The sequence below is a fragment of the Anastrepha ludens genome, chromosome 4 (assembly GCF_028408465.1).
Source record: "Anastrepha ludens isolate Willacy chromosome 4, idAnaLude1.1, whole genome shotgun sequence".
Lineage (NCBI taxonomy): Eukaryota > Metazoa > Arthropoda > Insecta > Diptera > Tephritidae > Anastrepha > Anastrepha ludens.
Window position 1 is genome coordinate 16,064,970 of NC_071500.1, and position 15,060 is coordinate 16,080,029.

Below are 15,060 nucleotides of genomic sequence, written 5' to 3' on the forward strand. Positions count from 1 at the left end.
TACCATAAATTGAATAAGTACATATGTATAAACAACAAAAAATCCAATGTGTAAAATATACTGTTAGGAGCTAATAAATATTACTATAATAATAGGAGAAATATTGAGCTTGAACACTCAAACTGCTGTATTTGTATGTATGTATGTGCATCTGCGTATAATCCGAATTGAATTACTATATACATCAATAAAATACTTAAGTTATCGTGATTATTTTTCATATAAATCAATTAAGAACATATAAAAATAAATTATTTAGTAATAATTATAAAAGTAGTGCAAAATAATATTAAAACTTTTCTAGCAAACAATTACGCTGAATATAACATATGGAAATTAGTTAAGAGTACGGAAGGTTAAGCATAAATTACAATACATATATACAATGGATGAAGATTGCAATTGTTAAGAAAAATATGTAAGTAAGTACAATGCGTGTAGACGAAAAATATTACTATATACTCGTATGATCAACAATTACAGAGAAGAAAAAATAACTAAAAAATGCATTTTCTATACAATTTTGTCGAGGTTTAGTTGGTGTGCCCTTATATTCCAGGAAACATAAACGGAATATGTTGAGATGCTTATGAGGTAGGTTAGGTTAGGTTATGTTAGGTTGACCTGACTGGCTGAAAGCCATCACTTAGACCTATTGGTTCTTAGTGGTACCAGATGGAGCTTGCCTTTACGTTTCTTTGTGGTATATGTATATATATATAATTGGCGCGTACACCCTTTTAGGGTGTTTGGCCGAGCTCCTCCTCCTATTTGTGGTGTGCGTCTTGATGTTGTTCCACAAATGGAGGGACCTACAGTTCCAATCCGACTCCGAACGGCAGATATTTTTATGAGGAGCTTTTTCATACTCTCGGAGGTTTGCCATTGCCTGCCGAGGGGAGACCACTATTAGAAAATTGTTTTCTTAATTTTGGTGTTTCACCGAGATTCGAACCTATGTTCTCTCTGTGAATTCCGAATGGTAATCACGCACCAACCCATTCGGCTACGGCGACTTTGTGGTAGACTTCTTATAATAAGCCTGCGTCTTTTGCGAATCTAAATAAGCTCTGAAGCTCTAACCCCGAGAGACATTCTAACCTCTCATATTGTAGAGCTCCTAAACATTTCATTCGGGTTCTAGCTAATGCAGGGCAAGAACATAGAAGATGTTCAAGAGTTTCCCTCTCTCTCCTATGAGGTAAGCAATTCAATATCCACAATATCACAAGGAGTTTTAAAATCATTTCAGCATTTTCACTTTGAAATGATTTCTTAATGTTGCCAAGGCTTTTTAATGGGGCAACAAATTTTATAACGATTACTTCGTGTTTTCGTTCGTAATTTTTACAATTTGATTTTGACTTTTTGGCTCACACTTTATAAGGCTCCCATCATTCCCGTGCTATTGTATGGCGCAGATGCTTGGACAACATCCGATGAATGTTGGAGTGTTTGAGAGTAAAATTCTGCGGAAGATTTTTGAACCATTGCACCAACGAGCAGGTGGCGAGTATCGCAGACGGTGGTAATGAATAATAACAGTAAATATTGATTTCATCATGTTCAAATACAAATCCGGAGTTCAAAAGCGCAAGAAACGCTCTCAAAGTGAAAAAATAGTATGTAAAGGTGAAAAAGCAGACACATTTTTCGGCTTTAATTTTAATGCAATAACACCAAATACTGGAGAAAATTCATATGCTGCAGAAAGATGAGCATTAGAAAAGGTATAAATAGATGGAATCGGATTTAGGACTTTAACGAAGGTCATGTGGAAACATTTACTGATAATAAACGGCAATTTGTTTCTGTTACTCCTCTCGAATAAATTGTTTAAATTAGTTATAAAAACGAAATATTCCAGATGCAGGTAGTTCTGCGGAAGATTTTCAAATGAACAGCCTAGAGCAGAAATTTGGCGTGGTTAAAACGACATGAAAGTTTTTAATAAAAGGCACAAATAATGCACACCAGAGATGGCAACGAAAGCGTGTGATTTGAGATTTAAAATAAGGCACTTTTTTTTAAATAGAAATGTTTTATTGATAAAGTAATGGCATTTCTAAAACTTTGTCTGTTTATTTTATTTCAGCACAGTACTATTTTAATTAATTTCATAGTTGCAATGCTATAAAATAAACAGACCCAGTTTTAGCAACTTTTTTTCTATAAAATTTCGCACAAATTAAGATGTTTTGCTGATTAAACCCATATTAATATATTCCCGAAACATTTTGAAAAAATAAAAAAAAAAACAGTTTTGTTTTATCAATACAGTAGAGGTAGTCTCCACAATAATTACATTAGCAACATGATTTCATTTGAATTTTTTCAAAACTACAAAATTCGGACATTAACAAAAATTGGACAATGAACACCAAGATTTCATAATCTATGCTTTAGGGATGCATTGAAATTTTATTGAAATATTATAGCCCCAGAAAATGTTCTGTAGGTCTTGCATACGATTCGAAAAATTATGTGACAAGTTCTTCCGGTAAGCCAATTCGGCGCAGGACTACTGTGACTAGACTATCGGACGATCTTTTACCTCAGATATTCGAGTGAGCTTCTTCTAAATATTTGCAGTTAATTCAAAACGACTGTTTTCCTAGCTACTTGTGCTATACATGTTCGTCTTCTAATAACCTTTGTTCTAGCCAAGTCCATCTCCACCTGATCTTTCCAATGCACAGCAAACCTTCCTCCTCTTCTACTATCATCAGCTGGTACCGCATCGAATCCCTTCAGAACCAGAGTGTTTGTATTCATTCGGACGGCATGACCCAGCGAACGAAGTCGCAGGATCTTTATTCGCAGCGCTGTATCTATTTCGCCATAGAGCTCATTGTTCCATGGCCTACAATCATTATCACACATTGAAAAAAAACTTGCATTGACTAGGGCAAATTCAAAACGGAATTGGGCAAAAATAATATTCACGTAAAAATCTTCCTTTTTGTGCGAATAGTTGCATACATCGGTGCTGGTGCAATGCTGATAATCGAAAACTTCAATGAACTGTCCTCGATGCTTAACAGTTCAGGTTCATGTTTGGGACTGCTTCTCCGAAAGAGGATTGGCCGTTTACTTGTGTTTACCACCAATTGGAATGCAGTTTTGAGGAAATTTACCAAAACACATTATTACCGTCAGCTGCGAAGATGTTCGGATAGAGCCAACCTTGGATTTTACATGGAGACAACGATCCCAAACATTCCCATGGCAGCCGGTTCTACGTTACCGGAATGACTCGGGTTTTTTCCGACCAAGGGCTGCCGCCCCAGTAAACTAGCCCTGTCTAGTGTACCGTGTCCCGTATCCCAAACATCGAATGGGATGGAACCGGAGGTATGTAGAGTGGAGTTGAAATGTTGAATTGACCTTCATAGTCACCTGTGGCCTACCCTATCGACAATGCTTGGACAATAGTGAAACAAAAAATGAAAGGAAAAGAAATATGGATGGCCAAACATTTATCAAGACAAATTCGGCTGCTTTGGAGCAATTAGCTCCACAACTTGAACAAAAATTAAAACAAAGTATGACTCGACGATATGAAACATGCAGACTGTATTTATAATTAACAGTTATATAAAAATAACTAAATGATTGAAGAAAGAAGAATTCCTCTACATTTTCACAAAAAACTGCTGTTTCTTTATAGGTTTCTTTGACAAACATATACTGATTCTGGCTATACGTTAAAGAAGCCGCACATGCGAGACTTTTATTTTATTCCGAATTTGTTTATAAGGGTACATGATTTGCTCGTCGCGGTCCGAATTTTCTATCGACTGCCCTGGTAGTACTCTCACGTTGAGACAACCTTCAGTTATTGTATTAAAATTATAACTATATTGTTTTATTGAATTCTTATAAAATTAACAACATTAAATTATGCTCTACTTTATTTTCGCTTTTTGTTAATATTTTTGTGTCCCACATTGCCTTTTCTGGAACGCTTTGTATAAGATTTTGCATTTGAGTGCCTTTTCTCTTCCCATTTCATTTGCTTTGCAGAGGATTTGTCCTTGTTGAATAGTGCATGTGTAGTGCCCTGACCCTTCGTTTTACCCGTTTCTTCTAGCAATTCAGCGAAATCGTCCGCAGCCGCAAAAAGCGAACTCATATCTACAAATGACATTAAATCGGTTGTATAGCCATTTAATAAAATAATTTTATCATTTTCTCTACTCACCATCGCTATGCTTAAGTTTCTTTGCAAAGCTTTTCTCATTCAAAGAAGAAACAGTTCGTTTTCGCGATACTTTAGAGCTCGAAGCTTCCAAGTCACTATCACCATCTTCATCGTCATCGCTCATATCTTCAGAAAAGCTGTCTTGACTTGCATCCTTTAGACCAGCTGGAGCATCATCTGCATCTAGTGAACCAGCATCATCCTCATCGTCATCGAAATTCTCATCAATCGAACCATCTTCATCGATCGAGCCATCTTCATCATCCGATGCATCACTATCAGCAGCGAAATCGCCTACTTCTGCATCATCATCACCCCAGTCCGCATCAATGTCTTCTACGCCATCTTCGTCATCATCGTTCGATGTTTTCTTCTTTTTTATCTTCCTCTCTGGTTTTAATTCACCTCCCAATTCTTTGAGGAAGTCCAACTCTTCTTCGTCTTCAGCGTCAGCTGCCGCTTTAGCCTTCTTACCAAAGTAGCTACCAAGATATTCTTCAAATTCATCGTCATCAACTTCTCCTTCTTTTAGCTGTTCATCTTCTTCATTGCTAATTTCTTCCTTCTTTTTAGTTTTGTTCGCCACAACTTTTTGCCGTTTTTGCTCCAGGAAAGTGAAAATATACATTTCATCCTCAGTACAATTCGCTTTCGTTAAAGACTTAATCGGTTTTCCACGTGTACCAAAGGCCATATACCGTTTGTGCGCAATTACTGGTGTCTCCTCCTTTTGGTTATCCAACTTTTTAGGATTTTTGAAAGCGAACCGTTCAAGAAAGTGGGGTAAACCGAAATCGCGTAAGGGATCACCGAAATAGTCGATTCTTTTTTCTGTATGCAAGTAAGCAATTAATTAAAATATCATCAATAAAACTATATACTTACGTTGCAAAATATTATCAGCGAATACTTGAATTGTAGGGTGATAATGCTCGCGTAAAAGCAACAATTCGTCTCGCAATGCGAACTCAGCGCCAGCGAACGAGGGCACTCGGTGATAAGGATCATATTTGTTTGGTGCCATATCGCGTACTTTCGCTTCGGATGCATCGGACTTTACCTTTACGTGGTGCCACGAAGATATCGTTGAAGGGTTTAACTTAGATTCTTTCGATTCATTTGGATTTTCTTCAATATCCCCATCTCCGGTTCTCTCTTCATTTAATTTAGATTCTTCCGAGTCATTTGGATTCTCTTCAATATCCCCATTTCCGGTTCCATCTTCATCCCGTATATCTTCATACTTCTCCTCTCCGTCGCTATCAAATTTAGCCAGCTCCATATCAGTTGGGTGTACCTTAAGAGCTATTGAGGTTTCGTTGGTTGCTCTTTCATCATTGCCATAAGTGCATATACCACCTGCCAGCTCTTTGCGGCTGCGCAACAATTTATTTATCACTATTAGACAACCGGCGGCCATATTTGGAGACATATACAGCGCACATTGCAGCAATCGCTTGATAAATGCCTGACCACGTTGCACATTCGTGTCTATATGAATGGCCCGGTGGATAATATGAAGTAGTTGTGCTGCTGTTTTAACACCTATATTTACGATTTCCAAGTCGTGCATTTTCTTATATAGAGCATTGTAGAAACGATCCGATTTCTCAGTTTTCACAGTCATCAATTGCAAAAGTAAGCCAAGCGTTTGCACTGAAACGCGTATATCAGCCAAATGTACCAGACGGTATATTGTGTCTTGCATATCCTTACTAAGAATTTCTGAAGAACCTTCCTCTGGCTTAGCCTCAATAATTGCCTTTTGCAAACAACGTAAAATAGCTTGCATAGTGCGATTATTGACAGCACCTTTTTGCACAAGCACTTTAAATAAGGCAAAACAAATATTTACTAATTTCGTGCAAACTTCTGGCCGACCTGAAGGTGCTATACTGGCTAGAAAACAAAGTGCAAAATGTTGCGCTCGTTCAGAGATGTTATTACGAAAAAGTAGCTTCTCCGATTCTGCAACAATGACCCCGCACATATTTGGATGGCGATGTGCGACTTCAGTAAGATGATGTAATGCCTTTGAAGCGACTTTTGCGGTCGGATCACCAAGTTTATTGACCAGCAAGGTTAGTATCATTTGTTCTTTTTCGGGCGCAAAGGATAATAGTTGTGATGCCGCAACAATTGCTGTGTTTTTATTATGTTCCTGTCCCGTTTGTATGGCCTGCTGAAGATTCCTTAAAAATTCTGCAAATATGTTTACATACAATAAAATTACTTTGAATTGTAAGATGAGGATATTTCGCTTTACCAAAATACTGGTCTTTCAACTCATTCTCAAAGAACCAGTACGCGTAAATACGTCGCTGTTTATCTTTGTTTAAAGCTGTATTCTTGCGGACCGACTTCCAGTCAGCGCCACGCAATTGCAAAGACAGAAGTTTTCGATGTGGAGGTAACAAAACTTTTTTCCACAAATCCACTAATATTGTCACGACATCGTTTGACGATTTATTCGATATCTTAGTAAAACCAATTAACGTGCTCAATGGCTCCAAATTTCCCAGTGGATTGCTGGTAACAAGAAGCGCACCAGCATTAGCTCGATCCTTCGCAGTACCTTTACGCAGAGCCGTTTGCAACCAGCGCGCATCCGAAGAATCACCTGTTGAATATTACATTTTCAGATATAGTTATTAGTAACACATTAGGGAAAATGAAGTGAATGGAACTTACGTTTGGAGAAATTTGGTAGTTCGGCTTCAAATGAATTTTTGCAAATATTGTATAACTCCATTTGCTCCGACTCTTTCATGTCCAACACATCTTCTGATGATGGATACTCAGGATACTGTTTTGAAAATGAATTGAATATTAATTCGTTACCGTTATAAGCAGCTTATACAGAAAAATATTTGATCAAAAAACGTGACTATGTTCTTGACATTTTATAAGTACTTACCACATTGAACCACTTTTTATGTGAATTCGCATCATCGTTTTCCTCCATTTGTTGCTGGCGTTTTTTCTCTCGTTTGGTAAAGTAGTCATCCTCATCATCCTTTGTGTTACCTTCAAATTTAAAGTCTTCCTCTGATTGATCAGATTTATTTTTTTTCTTCTTTCCTTTTTTTGTGACTTCCAAAGCCTTTACATCTGTCTCATCCAAAACCTCTCCATCGTCTCCGAAAACAATCTTTTTATTTTTGGAATTCGTTGCGAAACTAATACCTGTTGTTGCCGAAAGTGACATTTTCAAATTAATATTGTAAGTAATTTAAATTAAAACTATTCGAAAAACAGCGTTCAACTCAATAATCCAAAACAGAACATAATACACGTGCGATGGAGTGAAATGTCAAATGTCACCGGTTCTATTACTTTCACAGGCGAATTCATGCAAGGTGAGAGCAGTAGAATACAAGAATGATAGATTACAAGATTGCGTCTTCCAAAATCGCTGTGTTGTAGGAGCTCAGTAATAAAGAAATAAGGGATGAGACTTACTGGTTTGTGAAAAGAAAGCGTAGGTGAAAGCAATAGAGACAACCAAACACATGATATTATATGCACACACAATACTTTCTAGCCACGGCGTCTTCCGCATAAAAACCCAAAAAACTGCATTTAGCGGCTTTATATTAATTTGTGCCTTAACGATTTAAAGCGCGGCATTTCGTTTGCTTTAGCTTGTTTAGTTTTAAACTCACAAATCACAATATTACCAAGCTATTCACTGAATTTTCACAAACATGTAATTTCTTCTACTTTTGTTTGTTTTGTATTGGTAGAAGCCTGACATCAGACTTGAAAAAATCGCGAAAAATAAAGTAACTGTGTTTTAATGGCGCCACCTAAGGCACACAATTCGGCTTGTAGCGAAGCAAGGTGGATTTAGCGAAGTTTTTTTAAATGAATTCGCCTTTCATAGACTTGAATATTTCTTCGAAGAATAAATTCGCTTTGATGTCCTGAATAATAAAGGTAGTATTTTTAGTCCATAAAAGTGTACCCCTGCAAAACCACAAAAATGTTAGTATAACAACACAAAAGCGGAAAAAGTTAGCTGCGTTTATATTTTCGTCGTTTTGAGGTGTTTTGTTAATTAAAATTTGGATAGGGAGAATCCATTAAAGGTACTATAAAAAAATCTTTGTTTGGTCATTGAAGTCAATAGGAGAAGATCTCTGAACTGTTTTCGAATATTTAAAATCCCGGGGGTGGATTTAATTTTTAATAAAATGAATGAAGCAGCATTGGCTAGTATGATTTATAACGACCCTATAGGCATCTATGAACAGCCCAGGTACATAAATCTGCAGTAGCTGAAAAATTTGTATGTAAATTATTAATTTTTATTTACAGGCCACGTTTTATTTTCAAAATGCCGCGCGTGGTGCCCGATCAAAAGGCAAAATTTGAGAGTGACGAATTATTTCGTAGATTAAGCCGCGAAAGCGAGATACGCTATACCGGCTACCGTGAGCGTGCTTTAGAGGAACGCCAAATGCGATTCCACAATGGTTGCCGGGAGGGTCATACCGAGATCTCGTTCGTAGCATCGGGAACCAATCTGCAGCTGGTTTTTAATGCAACCCAGAATCCGTACTTACACGATAAAGAATGCGACTTTGATAAGGAACATGGTAAAGTGTACATAAAGTCATACTTCATAATGAATGGTGTATGTGTACGCTTTCGAGGTTGGCTAGATTTGGAGCGCTTAGATGGTTCGGGCTGCCTAGAGTTCGATGAACGGCGAGCCATGCATGAAGATCAAATATTACGTGAACAGATCGAGCGGTACAATTTGCGATTACGCGAGTTCGAAGACTCAAAACGTGCATATCGCGATAGCCGTCCAGAGGTTGATATGGAAGCTGTTCGGCGTGGTGTGCCATCAGGTGGCATTGGTGTAGGTGCAAGTATGTGGCGGCGCTAAAAAGTGCTTTGTCACGTTTACGAAAAGAGCAGTAGAATTATTGTGCAGCCATATATTGGACAATAGTTAAGACTTATGAAAAATAACCTAAATATAAAACAAACAAAATACTAAAATATCTATGCCAATGCTTTGATCAATTTTTTAAGGATAAAAATGCATTAAGAAGTTCTGTTTTGTCTTTATTTTTTACGATATTATATTATGAACATAAATTATTACTGCTTACATTTAAAATCTAGTATTACGAAGTGTAAAATATGCATCCATTATGTCGTATGTTTTATGGGAATTAAATGTCTTTGTGAGTAACAGTTTTCATACCTATGTTGTTTAAGTATAGATAGTTTTTGAGTCGTTGTTTGCATGCAACTTTTTCTTTGTACTTCTACGTTGTACATTCGAGATTCGATCTTCTTTTACAAACGCTGCTTCTTGTTTGGTCAGCTCCCCTCCCATTTTTCATATATAAAGCGAAATTCGCCTTATCGCTTGCTCCAGTAACAAATTTAAAACTGTATGCTAATAACTGCTAAGGACTTTGCTGTCATAAGCAAAAATATCGGCTGATGTAGTTTAGAAACGTTTTTCCACAATTTTTTTTCCAAAGTTCAATAAGGCTAACTGCAATGAATGCCACAGCAGAAATATTTTTCTCAGAAGTCTGATCTGCGCCTATTATTAAATACCTAATATTAAAATATTATGAAGTATTAAATTTCCTGCCGTATTATTAAATTTGGCCGCCGTAGCCGAATGAGTTGGTGCGTGATTACCATTCGGAATTCACAGAGAGGTCGTTGGTTCGAATCTCGGTGAAAGCAAAATTAATAAAAACATTTTTCTAATAGCGGTCGCCCCTCGGCAGGCAATGGCAAACCTCCGAGTGTATTTCTGCCATGAAAAAGCTCCTCATAAAAATATCTGCCGTTCGGAGTCGGCTTGAAACTGTAGGTCCCTCCAATAGTGGAACAACATCAAGACGCACACCACAAATAGGAGGAGGAGCTCGGCCAAACACCTAACAGAAGCGTACGCGCCAATTATTTTTTTTTTTTATTAAACTTCCTTAATTGCAGTTAAATATACCTGAATTTGCATGTACTAGTTTGGTGGAATAACTGCCCCAGCGGTTAACTTGAAGGTATACTATGAAAAAATTGGGAGATTTTATATCCGAAATCATAGAGTACATAGTTACAGTTATATCAGGACTCTATCACCAAAACATTTAAGTTCATGCATAAGTTTTTATAATAAAACTTGGTTTAGTAAGCAAAGGCACACACGCTCAATTCAACTCAGCTCTATCCCGAGTTTAATAAGAGAACTGGGCTTGGATGAAGTACTGTGATGAGTAGAGGGCAAAAAAGACCATGAGATCGAAGTGCAAACCTCACTCCTATATCTATCTATCTGCTCTAGTGATCATAGAATCTTCATAATCTAAGTAGCACAGCTGTTTGTGGCTTTTTCGTACTGCAAATTCAACTAAAAATGAGTAGCTAATGGAAAGAAAACAAGTGTTTTATTGTATTATTTATTTGTTTGATTATACCCATTTTAATGGAATATCAAGAATAGCATAAGATTCACGTAATTATATAATCGGCAAACACATATTCGCCTATAGCTTGTAGTATATTTTTAAAATAATGAACTAAAATAATACAGTTCGTCTACAATTTTATTCCATTTAAAGCCACTTTTGGCAAGCTAACGATAAACACTCTATGTGACCATTGATAAGCTTTTAGCGAAATTGCAAACTCGATATACGCAGACCAATACTATCCTTTCCGATTTGGCTCACTTCACAGACGGTGCAAATGTTGCCCTTAAATTGTGGATCAAAAGAGGCACCACAGAACGGACAAGTTATCTCTGGCTTCCCGCGGTATATGGGTTTATAGCTTATGCCGCAAATATTAAATGGATTGAATTCTTCGTACTGCAATTGGTGCTCGTCAATGGGGTTAACTTCACACGCCTGCAGAATCTTGCGTACTTGTTGCGCCACTTCCGGACGTGGTCCCAACTCAAGTAGGCGTCGCGCAAATGATGCAGCTGTCTTATAGTTCTTTAGTTTAAAAAACATATTCAAGGCTGTGCGTAGGGTTAGGATTTGGTGAACAGGCTGTAGTTTGCAATGTGTGAAATAAGCAGCCATCTCACAAAGTCGCTTTTGCTCGTCCAATGTAGACTTTGGCATGCCCTTGCGTTCGGTTTCCATCTTCAATCCAAGTATATATTCAGAACAAATCTTCAATAACTGTTGGGTTTCTGCTATATCCTGCTTCGTTTCCACCACCAACAGTGGTATGTGTAGTAATATGGAATGGAATTTCTCGATAGCTTCTGTAAATTTACCAGCTGTGGTAAGTTGGTAACCAGCTTGCAGGCGTTGCACTAAATCATTTAGTTTTACGCCCAATGCTGGTCGTTGATTCTTCGGATTAGTCTCGCCGCTATTACGTAGGGGATATGCAGAAAGTGGTTGCAAATTGGGCATTGCTGTAAAACTCGTCCGCGCACATGTATAGTTCTGCAAAAATAACGTTTTGAAAGGCTTAAAATTAACCACACCCAATTGGCTATTGAGAAGCCGGAATGCTGATTCAAATGATCCTGATTTAACGTGATCTAATACAAGTGGTGAATGGTTGGCCCAGTGTTGAGGAGCAGAGGTTCCTTTACTAGGAGCAGCATAAAAACCATTATCCAAAGCTGATGCTTTAATTTTCGAGGCGAGTTCTTCTGGAACTACTAAATCATCATCACCTACGTCCCAACCAGCTCCATCCTCTCCTACTCCTTCTGCGCCAGGTTCGCTATCTAAAGCATCATGCATTTCGTCGTCACCATCTTCCTCAATACCTAAATCAGCATCTGCACCCCAGCCATCACCTGCACCGACATCATCCAAGACAGCCGCATCGGCATTGGCGTTCAGTGCTTGCCTGGCCGTGGCGCTAGTGCCAGCACGTGTAATCATGGCCCCCTCAAAGAAGCCCTTCGATACTGTTAACAAAGGCCAGTTGCTTTCTACTTGTTGAATAGGAACAGGAGGCTGAAGCAATGTTGCATTGGGATTGACCACAGGCAAGTCATTGCCTTCCTGTGTGATTAAATTTTCCAACTGTTCTGCTTGTTCTTCGAAACCATGAGTTGCAGCAGTGAGATAGGCCAGCGAAAGCTGTCCACAGTTTTTAAGGATGTTCACGCGTTCCTTGACATCACCCAAGAGAAGTGCACCCTGATACTGAGCTGACACATCCTTGCGAATTTCAGCAATCTTGTTCATTTTCTTAAGCTTTTCCAGATTTCCAGTTATTAAATAGAGGAAACTGAGCTTGTCAAAGTTCTTTGTGCGTTGGTAGCACATCTCGACAACTTGATGATTACCCTATCAAAACGACGAATTTATATTAAACAAGGTAATATAAGAAAACAATATAGTTCCGGTGCTTACCTGCAGCAATGCAGCTTGCCCTAATCGATCCCAACAGTCCTTATCATCGAGCGCCTTAGCAGCTTCCAATGCGATTTCGATATTGCCACATTCTAGAGCCAAACCAAAACGTGTTTTCTCATCCTTGACAAAATGAAGAGCCACTTCAGGATATCCTTTCTGTTGTAGATATGCAATGATGCTCTGACCCACAAGGCGTGCATTTCGCACCATATGCAACACTTCATCGTATTTGCGGTTAATTAGAGCCAATTTGAATTTATATTCTGTCGAATCAATATGAAGTACGCGAGTACGACACTCGCGATCCAGACAAAACACTTGATTTCCTTTAACTCGTGTCAAGTAAATGGGTAAGTCAAGAGTGCGTATAATGCCGTGATCACCATTGGTAATAGCGTATTTAATGTGATTGCTAGTAGTGTAAATAAAGACACCCGAATCATCCCATGCGCCAGACTTGACACGGCAATTCTCCTGGATTGTGCACAAATACTGCAAACGACGGTCGCAAATGGTCACCGAGTGTTTGCAGAGTAAAGCTACCAAAGACATATCGGCAGACCAAACTACATAACGACATTTAGCCAATTTGATACAGCCAACAGATACTAATCGCTGCACTTCATAAAGTGTAACATACTCGGGGTCTCGTATCAACAGCATTCCTGTGCCAGCATAAAAGATCTCTTCACAGAAAGTTGGAATTTTTTTGGTGACCTCATTTTTGAAGTTTTTAATGACCAACTGCTGATTTCGATCAAGAACAGCAAAGCGATTGCGAGCCACCCAGATGGCGGTAATACCCGATGAACGTTTTGATTCCGATTCACTTTGAGATTCAGAATCCTTGGGAATTTGGTATAAGTCATAGGTACTATTCTCAAGATTGTTTGTGCGTGTACAAATGAGCACTGCATTCAACGCCGGATTATAAGACATGCTGTGTACTGGGGATTTACCACCTCCACGCAATTGCATTACTACTGTATCTTTAGTGGTTGTGAAGTCAAGTTTACGCAGAAAACGATCCTTTACATAATACAGCAAATTGCCATGTACAGCGTAAGCTGGACGTTCGCGTTCTAATTTAAATACAACCATACCTGATAACGAAAAATAGTTGAATTAGGATAAGTAAAATCAAATTGTGTGTATAATTTCTTACCGCCGTCATGTCCAGCGGCAAATAAGTTCAATGTCGGATGCGCAGCAAGTATCCAAAAACGCTCACCGTCACGTCGGAAAGTGTACAAACATTGACGCTTAGTCATATCCCAAACGCGTATACTACGATCTTCGCCATTGGAAAGAATTAAGTCTTGCCTAGGATGGAAAAGTACACAAGAGACATTGTTGTAGTGACCTCGGCATGTGTCCACTTCCCAAGCTTTGTACTCGTTCATACGCCACAATTTAACAAGGCGATCATCAGCACCTGATACGATAAGTGGTAAAGTAGGGTGAAAACTGGCCCAGTTAACACCACGGTCGTGACCCTCTAACACATGCTTAACCACAGCATCAGCTTGACCGAAAAGATCTGTAGTGCCGGGATGTCCCTTCAAATGATCTTCTAATCCACCAGGTCCAGGTGCGACATTCTTTTTACGTAGCCCTGAAATGTCCCACACTCTCACAGTTTGGTCCAATGAAGCCGACACTATTTGATCTTCTGTTGGATGGAACTGAGCACTCATCACATAATGATTGTGGCCGGTAAGCACACAAATGCAATTTCGTGACTGCCAGTTCCAAATTCGAATAGTTTGATCATCTGAGGAACTCAAAATCCATGGATATTCATGATGAAATGCAACTGTGCGTACGTAATCCAAATGAGCTAAAAGAGTAAAGATGCAGCGACGTAGTTTGTAATTCCATACTTTAATCTTGTAATCATCGCCTCCTGATACGAAGAGTGGCATTTGTTGATGGAAAGCGACACTACGAACTGGGCCATCATGCTCGTCGAATTTTTCAAGCAGTGTATGCATACGGTAGTCCCATAACTGGATTACCCCAGTGTGTAAACTGGCGAGAATCCATGGTCGTTTCGGATGAAAAGATAAACCCTTGACACGCGCCGATTTCGACTCAAAATTGGTCAACATTTTAGAATATATTCGGTGCCTTTACTTGAACTCACTGCTAAAAAACTTTTTGTACCGCACCCACATCCAACGTCGCGAGGATTGCTAATTTCAGTTTTTCCTTTTTGTTTTGTTAATAGGCCTCTAGCTTTGAAAGTTTTTGTTCCATATAATATTTCGGGAGCTTATTACTCGATTTCAACTGCTAAATTATAATAAAATAAATTACGAAATTGGAAAATGTTTCCGATAAGAAAATATACCTCCTGTATTCTGCAAAAGTGACACGTCAAGTTAAGTGGGAAATACACTAGTCAAGCTATTTGTCAAACCAGGCGAAAATTTCGGTTTGTCAAACAAATTTCAGTAGTGTATGGCGGTGTTTTCGCGTTGG

At 38.5% G+C, this 15,060-nt stretch overlaps 3 protein-coding genes across 6 annotated transcripts; 1 reads left to right on the top strand and 2 right to left on the bottom strand.

Moving 5' to 3' along the window:
- Window positions 1-178: 178 nt before the first annotated feature.
- Window positions 179-9,424, top strand: LOC128862357 (protein big brother). 3 transcript variants are annotated; one of them, XM_054100930.1, is made up of 2 exons: window positions 179-418; window positions 8,525-9,424. In XM_054100930.1, exons 1-2 carry the CDS (start codon window positions 390-392, stop codon window positions 9,099-9,101), a joined length of 606 nt encoding a protein of 201 aa, XP_053956905.1. In that variant the 5' UTR covers window positions 179-389; the 3' UTR covers window positions 9,102-9,424. The 3 variants fall into 3 exon arrangements, with proteins under 3 accessions (XP_053956905.1, XP_053956906.1, XP_053956904.1); XM_054100931.1 differs by having other exon boundaries at window positions 183-422; XM_054100929.1 differs by lacking the exon at window positions 179-418 and adding an exon at window positions 8,186-8,465.
- LOC128862353 (uncharacterized protein F23B12.7) lies at window positions 3,553-7,528 on the bottom strand. The gene is made up of 6 exons (XM_054100924.1): window positions 7,122-7,528; window positions 6,896-7,010; window positions 6,471-6,824; window positions 5,090-6,406; window positions 4,205-5,035; window positions 3,553-4,137 (listed from the first exon to the last, which is right to left on the bottom strand). Exons 1-6 carry the CDS (start codon window positions 7,410-7,412, stop codon window positions 3,914-3,916), a joined length of 3,132 nt encoding a protein of 1,043 aa, XP_053956899.1. The 5' UTR covers window positions 7,413-7,528; the 3' UTR covers window positions 3,553-3,913.
- Window positions 9,425-10,625: 1,201 nt separating the features above from the next.
- On the bottom strand, window positions 10,626-15,043 carry LOC128862352 (coatomer subunit alpha). 2 transcript variants are annotated; one of them, XM_054100923.1, is made up of 4 exons: window positions 14,930-15,043; window positions 13,742-14,868; window positions 12,574-13,679; window positions 10,626-12,507 (listed from the first exon to the last, which is right to left on the bottom strand). In XM_054100923.1, the coding sequence occupies exons 2-4, from the start codon at window positions 14,685-14,687 to the stop codon at window positions 10,855-10,857; spliced, it is 3,705 nt and encodes a 1,234-aa protein (XP_053956898.1). In that variant the 5' UTR covers window positions 14,688-14,868; window positions 14,930-15,043; the 3' UTR covers window positions 10,626-10,854. The 2 variants fall into 2 exon arrangements, with proteins under 2 accessions (XP_053956898.1, XP_053956897.1); XM_054100922.1 differs by having other exon boundaries at window positions 13,742-14,871.
- Window positions 15,044-15,060: the final 17 nt, after the last annotated feature.

Coding starts and splice junctions, on each gene's coding strand:
- LOC128862353 (XM_054100924.1), bottom strand. CDS start 7,412: ATGTCACTTTCGGCAACAACAGGTATTAGTTTCGCAACGAATTCCAAA. Junction 7,011..7,121: donor ATAAAAAGTGGTTCAATGTG/GTAAGTACTTAT, acceptor TTTTCAAAACAG/TATCCTGAGTATCCATCATC. Junction 5,036..5,089: donor CGCTGATAATATTTTGCAAC/GTAAGTATATAG, acceptor ACTTGCATACAG/AAAAAAGAATCGACTATTTC.
- LOC128862357 (XM_054100929.1), top strand. CDS start 8,401: ATGAATGAAGCAGCATTGGCTAGTATGATTTATAACGACCCTATAGGC. Junction 8,466..8,524: donor GGCATCTATGAACAGCCCAG/GTACATAAATCT, acceptor TTTTATTTACAG/GCCACGTTTTATTTTCAAAA.
- LOC128862352 (XM_054100923.1), bottom strand. CDS start 14,687: ATGTTGACCAATTTTGAGTCGAAATCGGCGCGTGTCAAGGGTTTATCT. Junction 13,680..13,741: donor TGCCGCTGGACATGACGGCG/GTAAGAAATTAT, acceptor TTTCGTTATCAG/GTATGGTTGTATTTAAATTA. Junction 12,508..12,573: donor GGCAAGCTGCATTGCTGCAG/GTAAGCACCGGA, acceptor TCGTTTTGATAG/GGTAATCATCAAGTTGTCGA.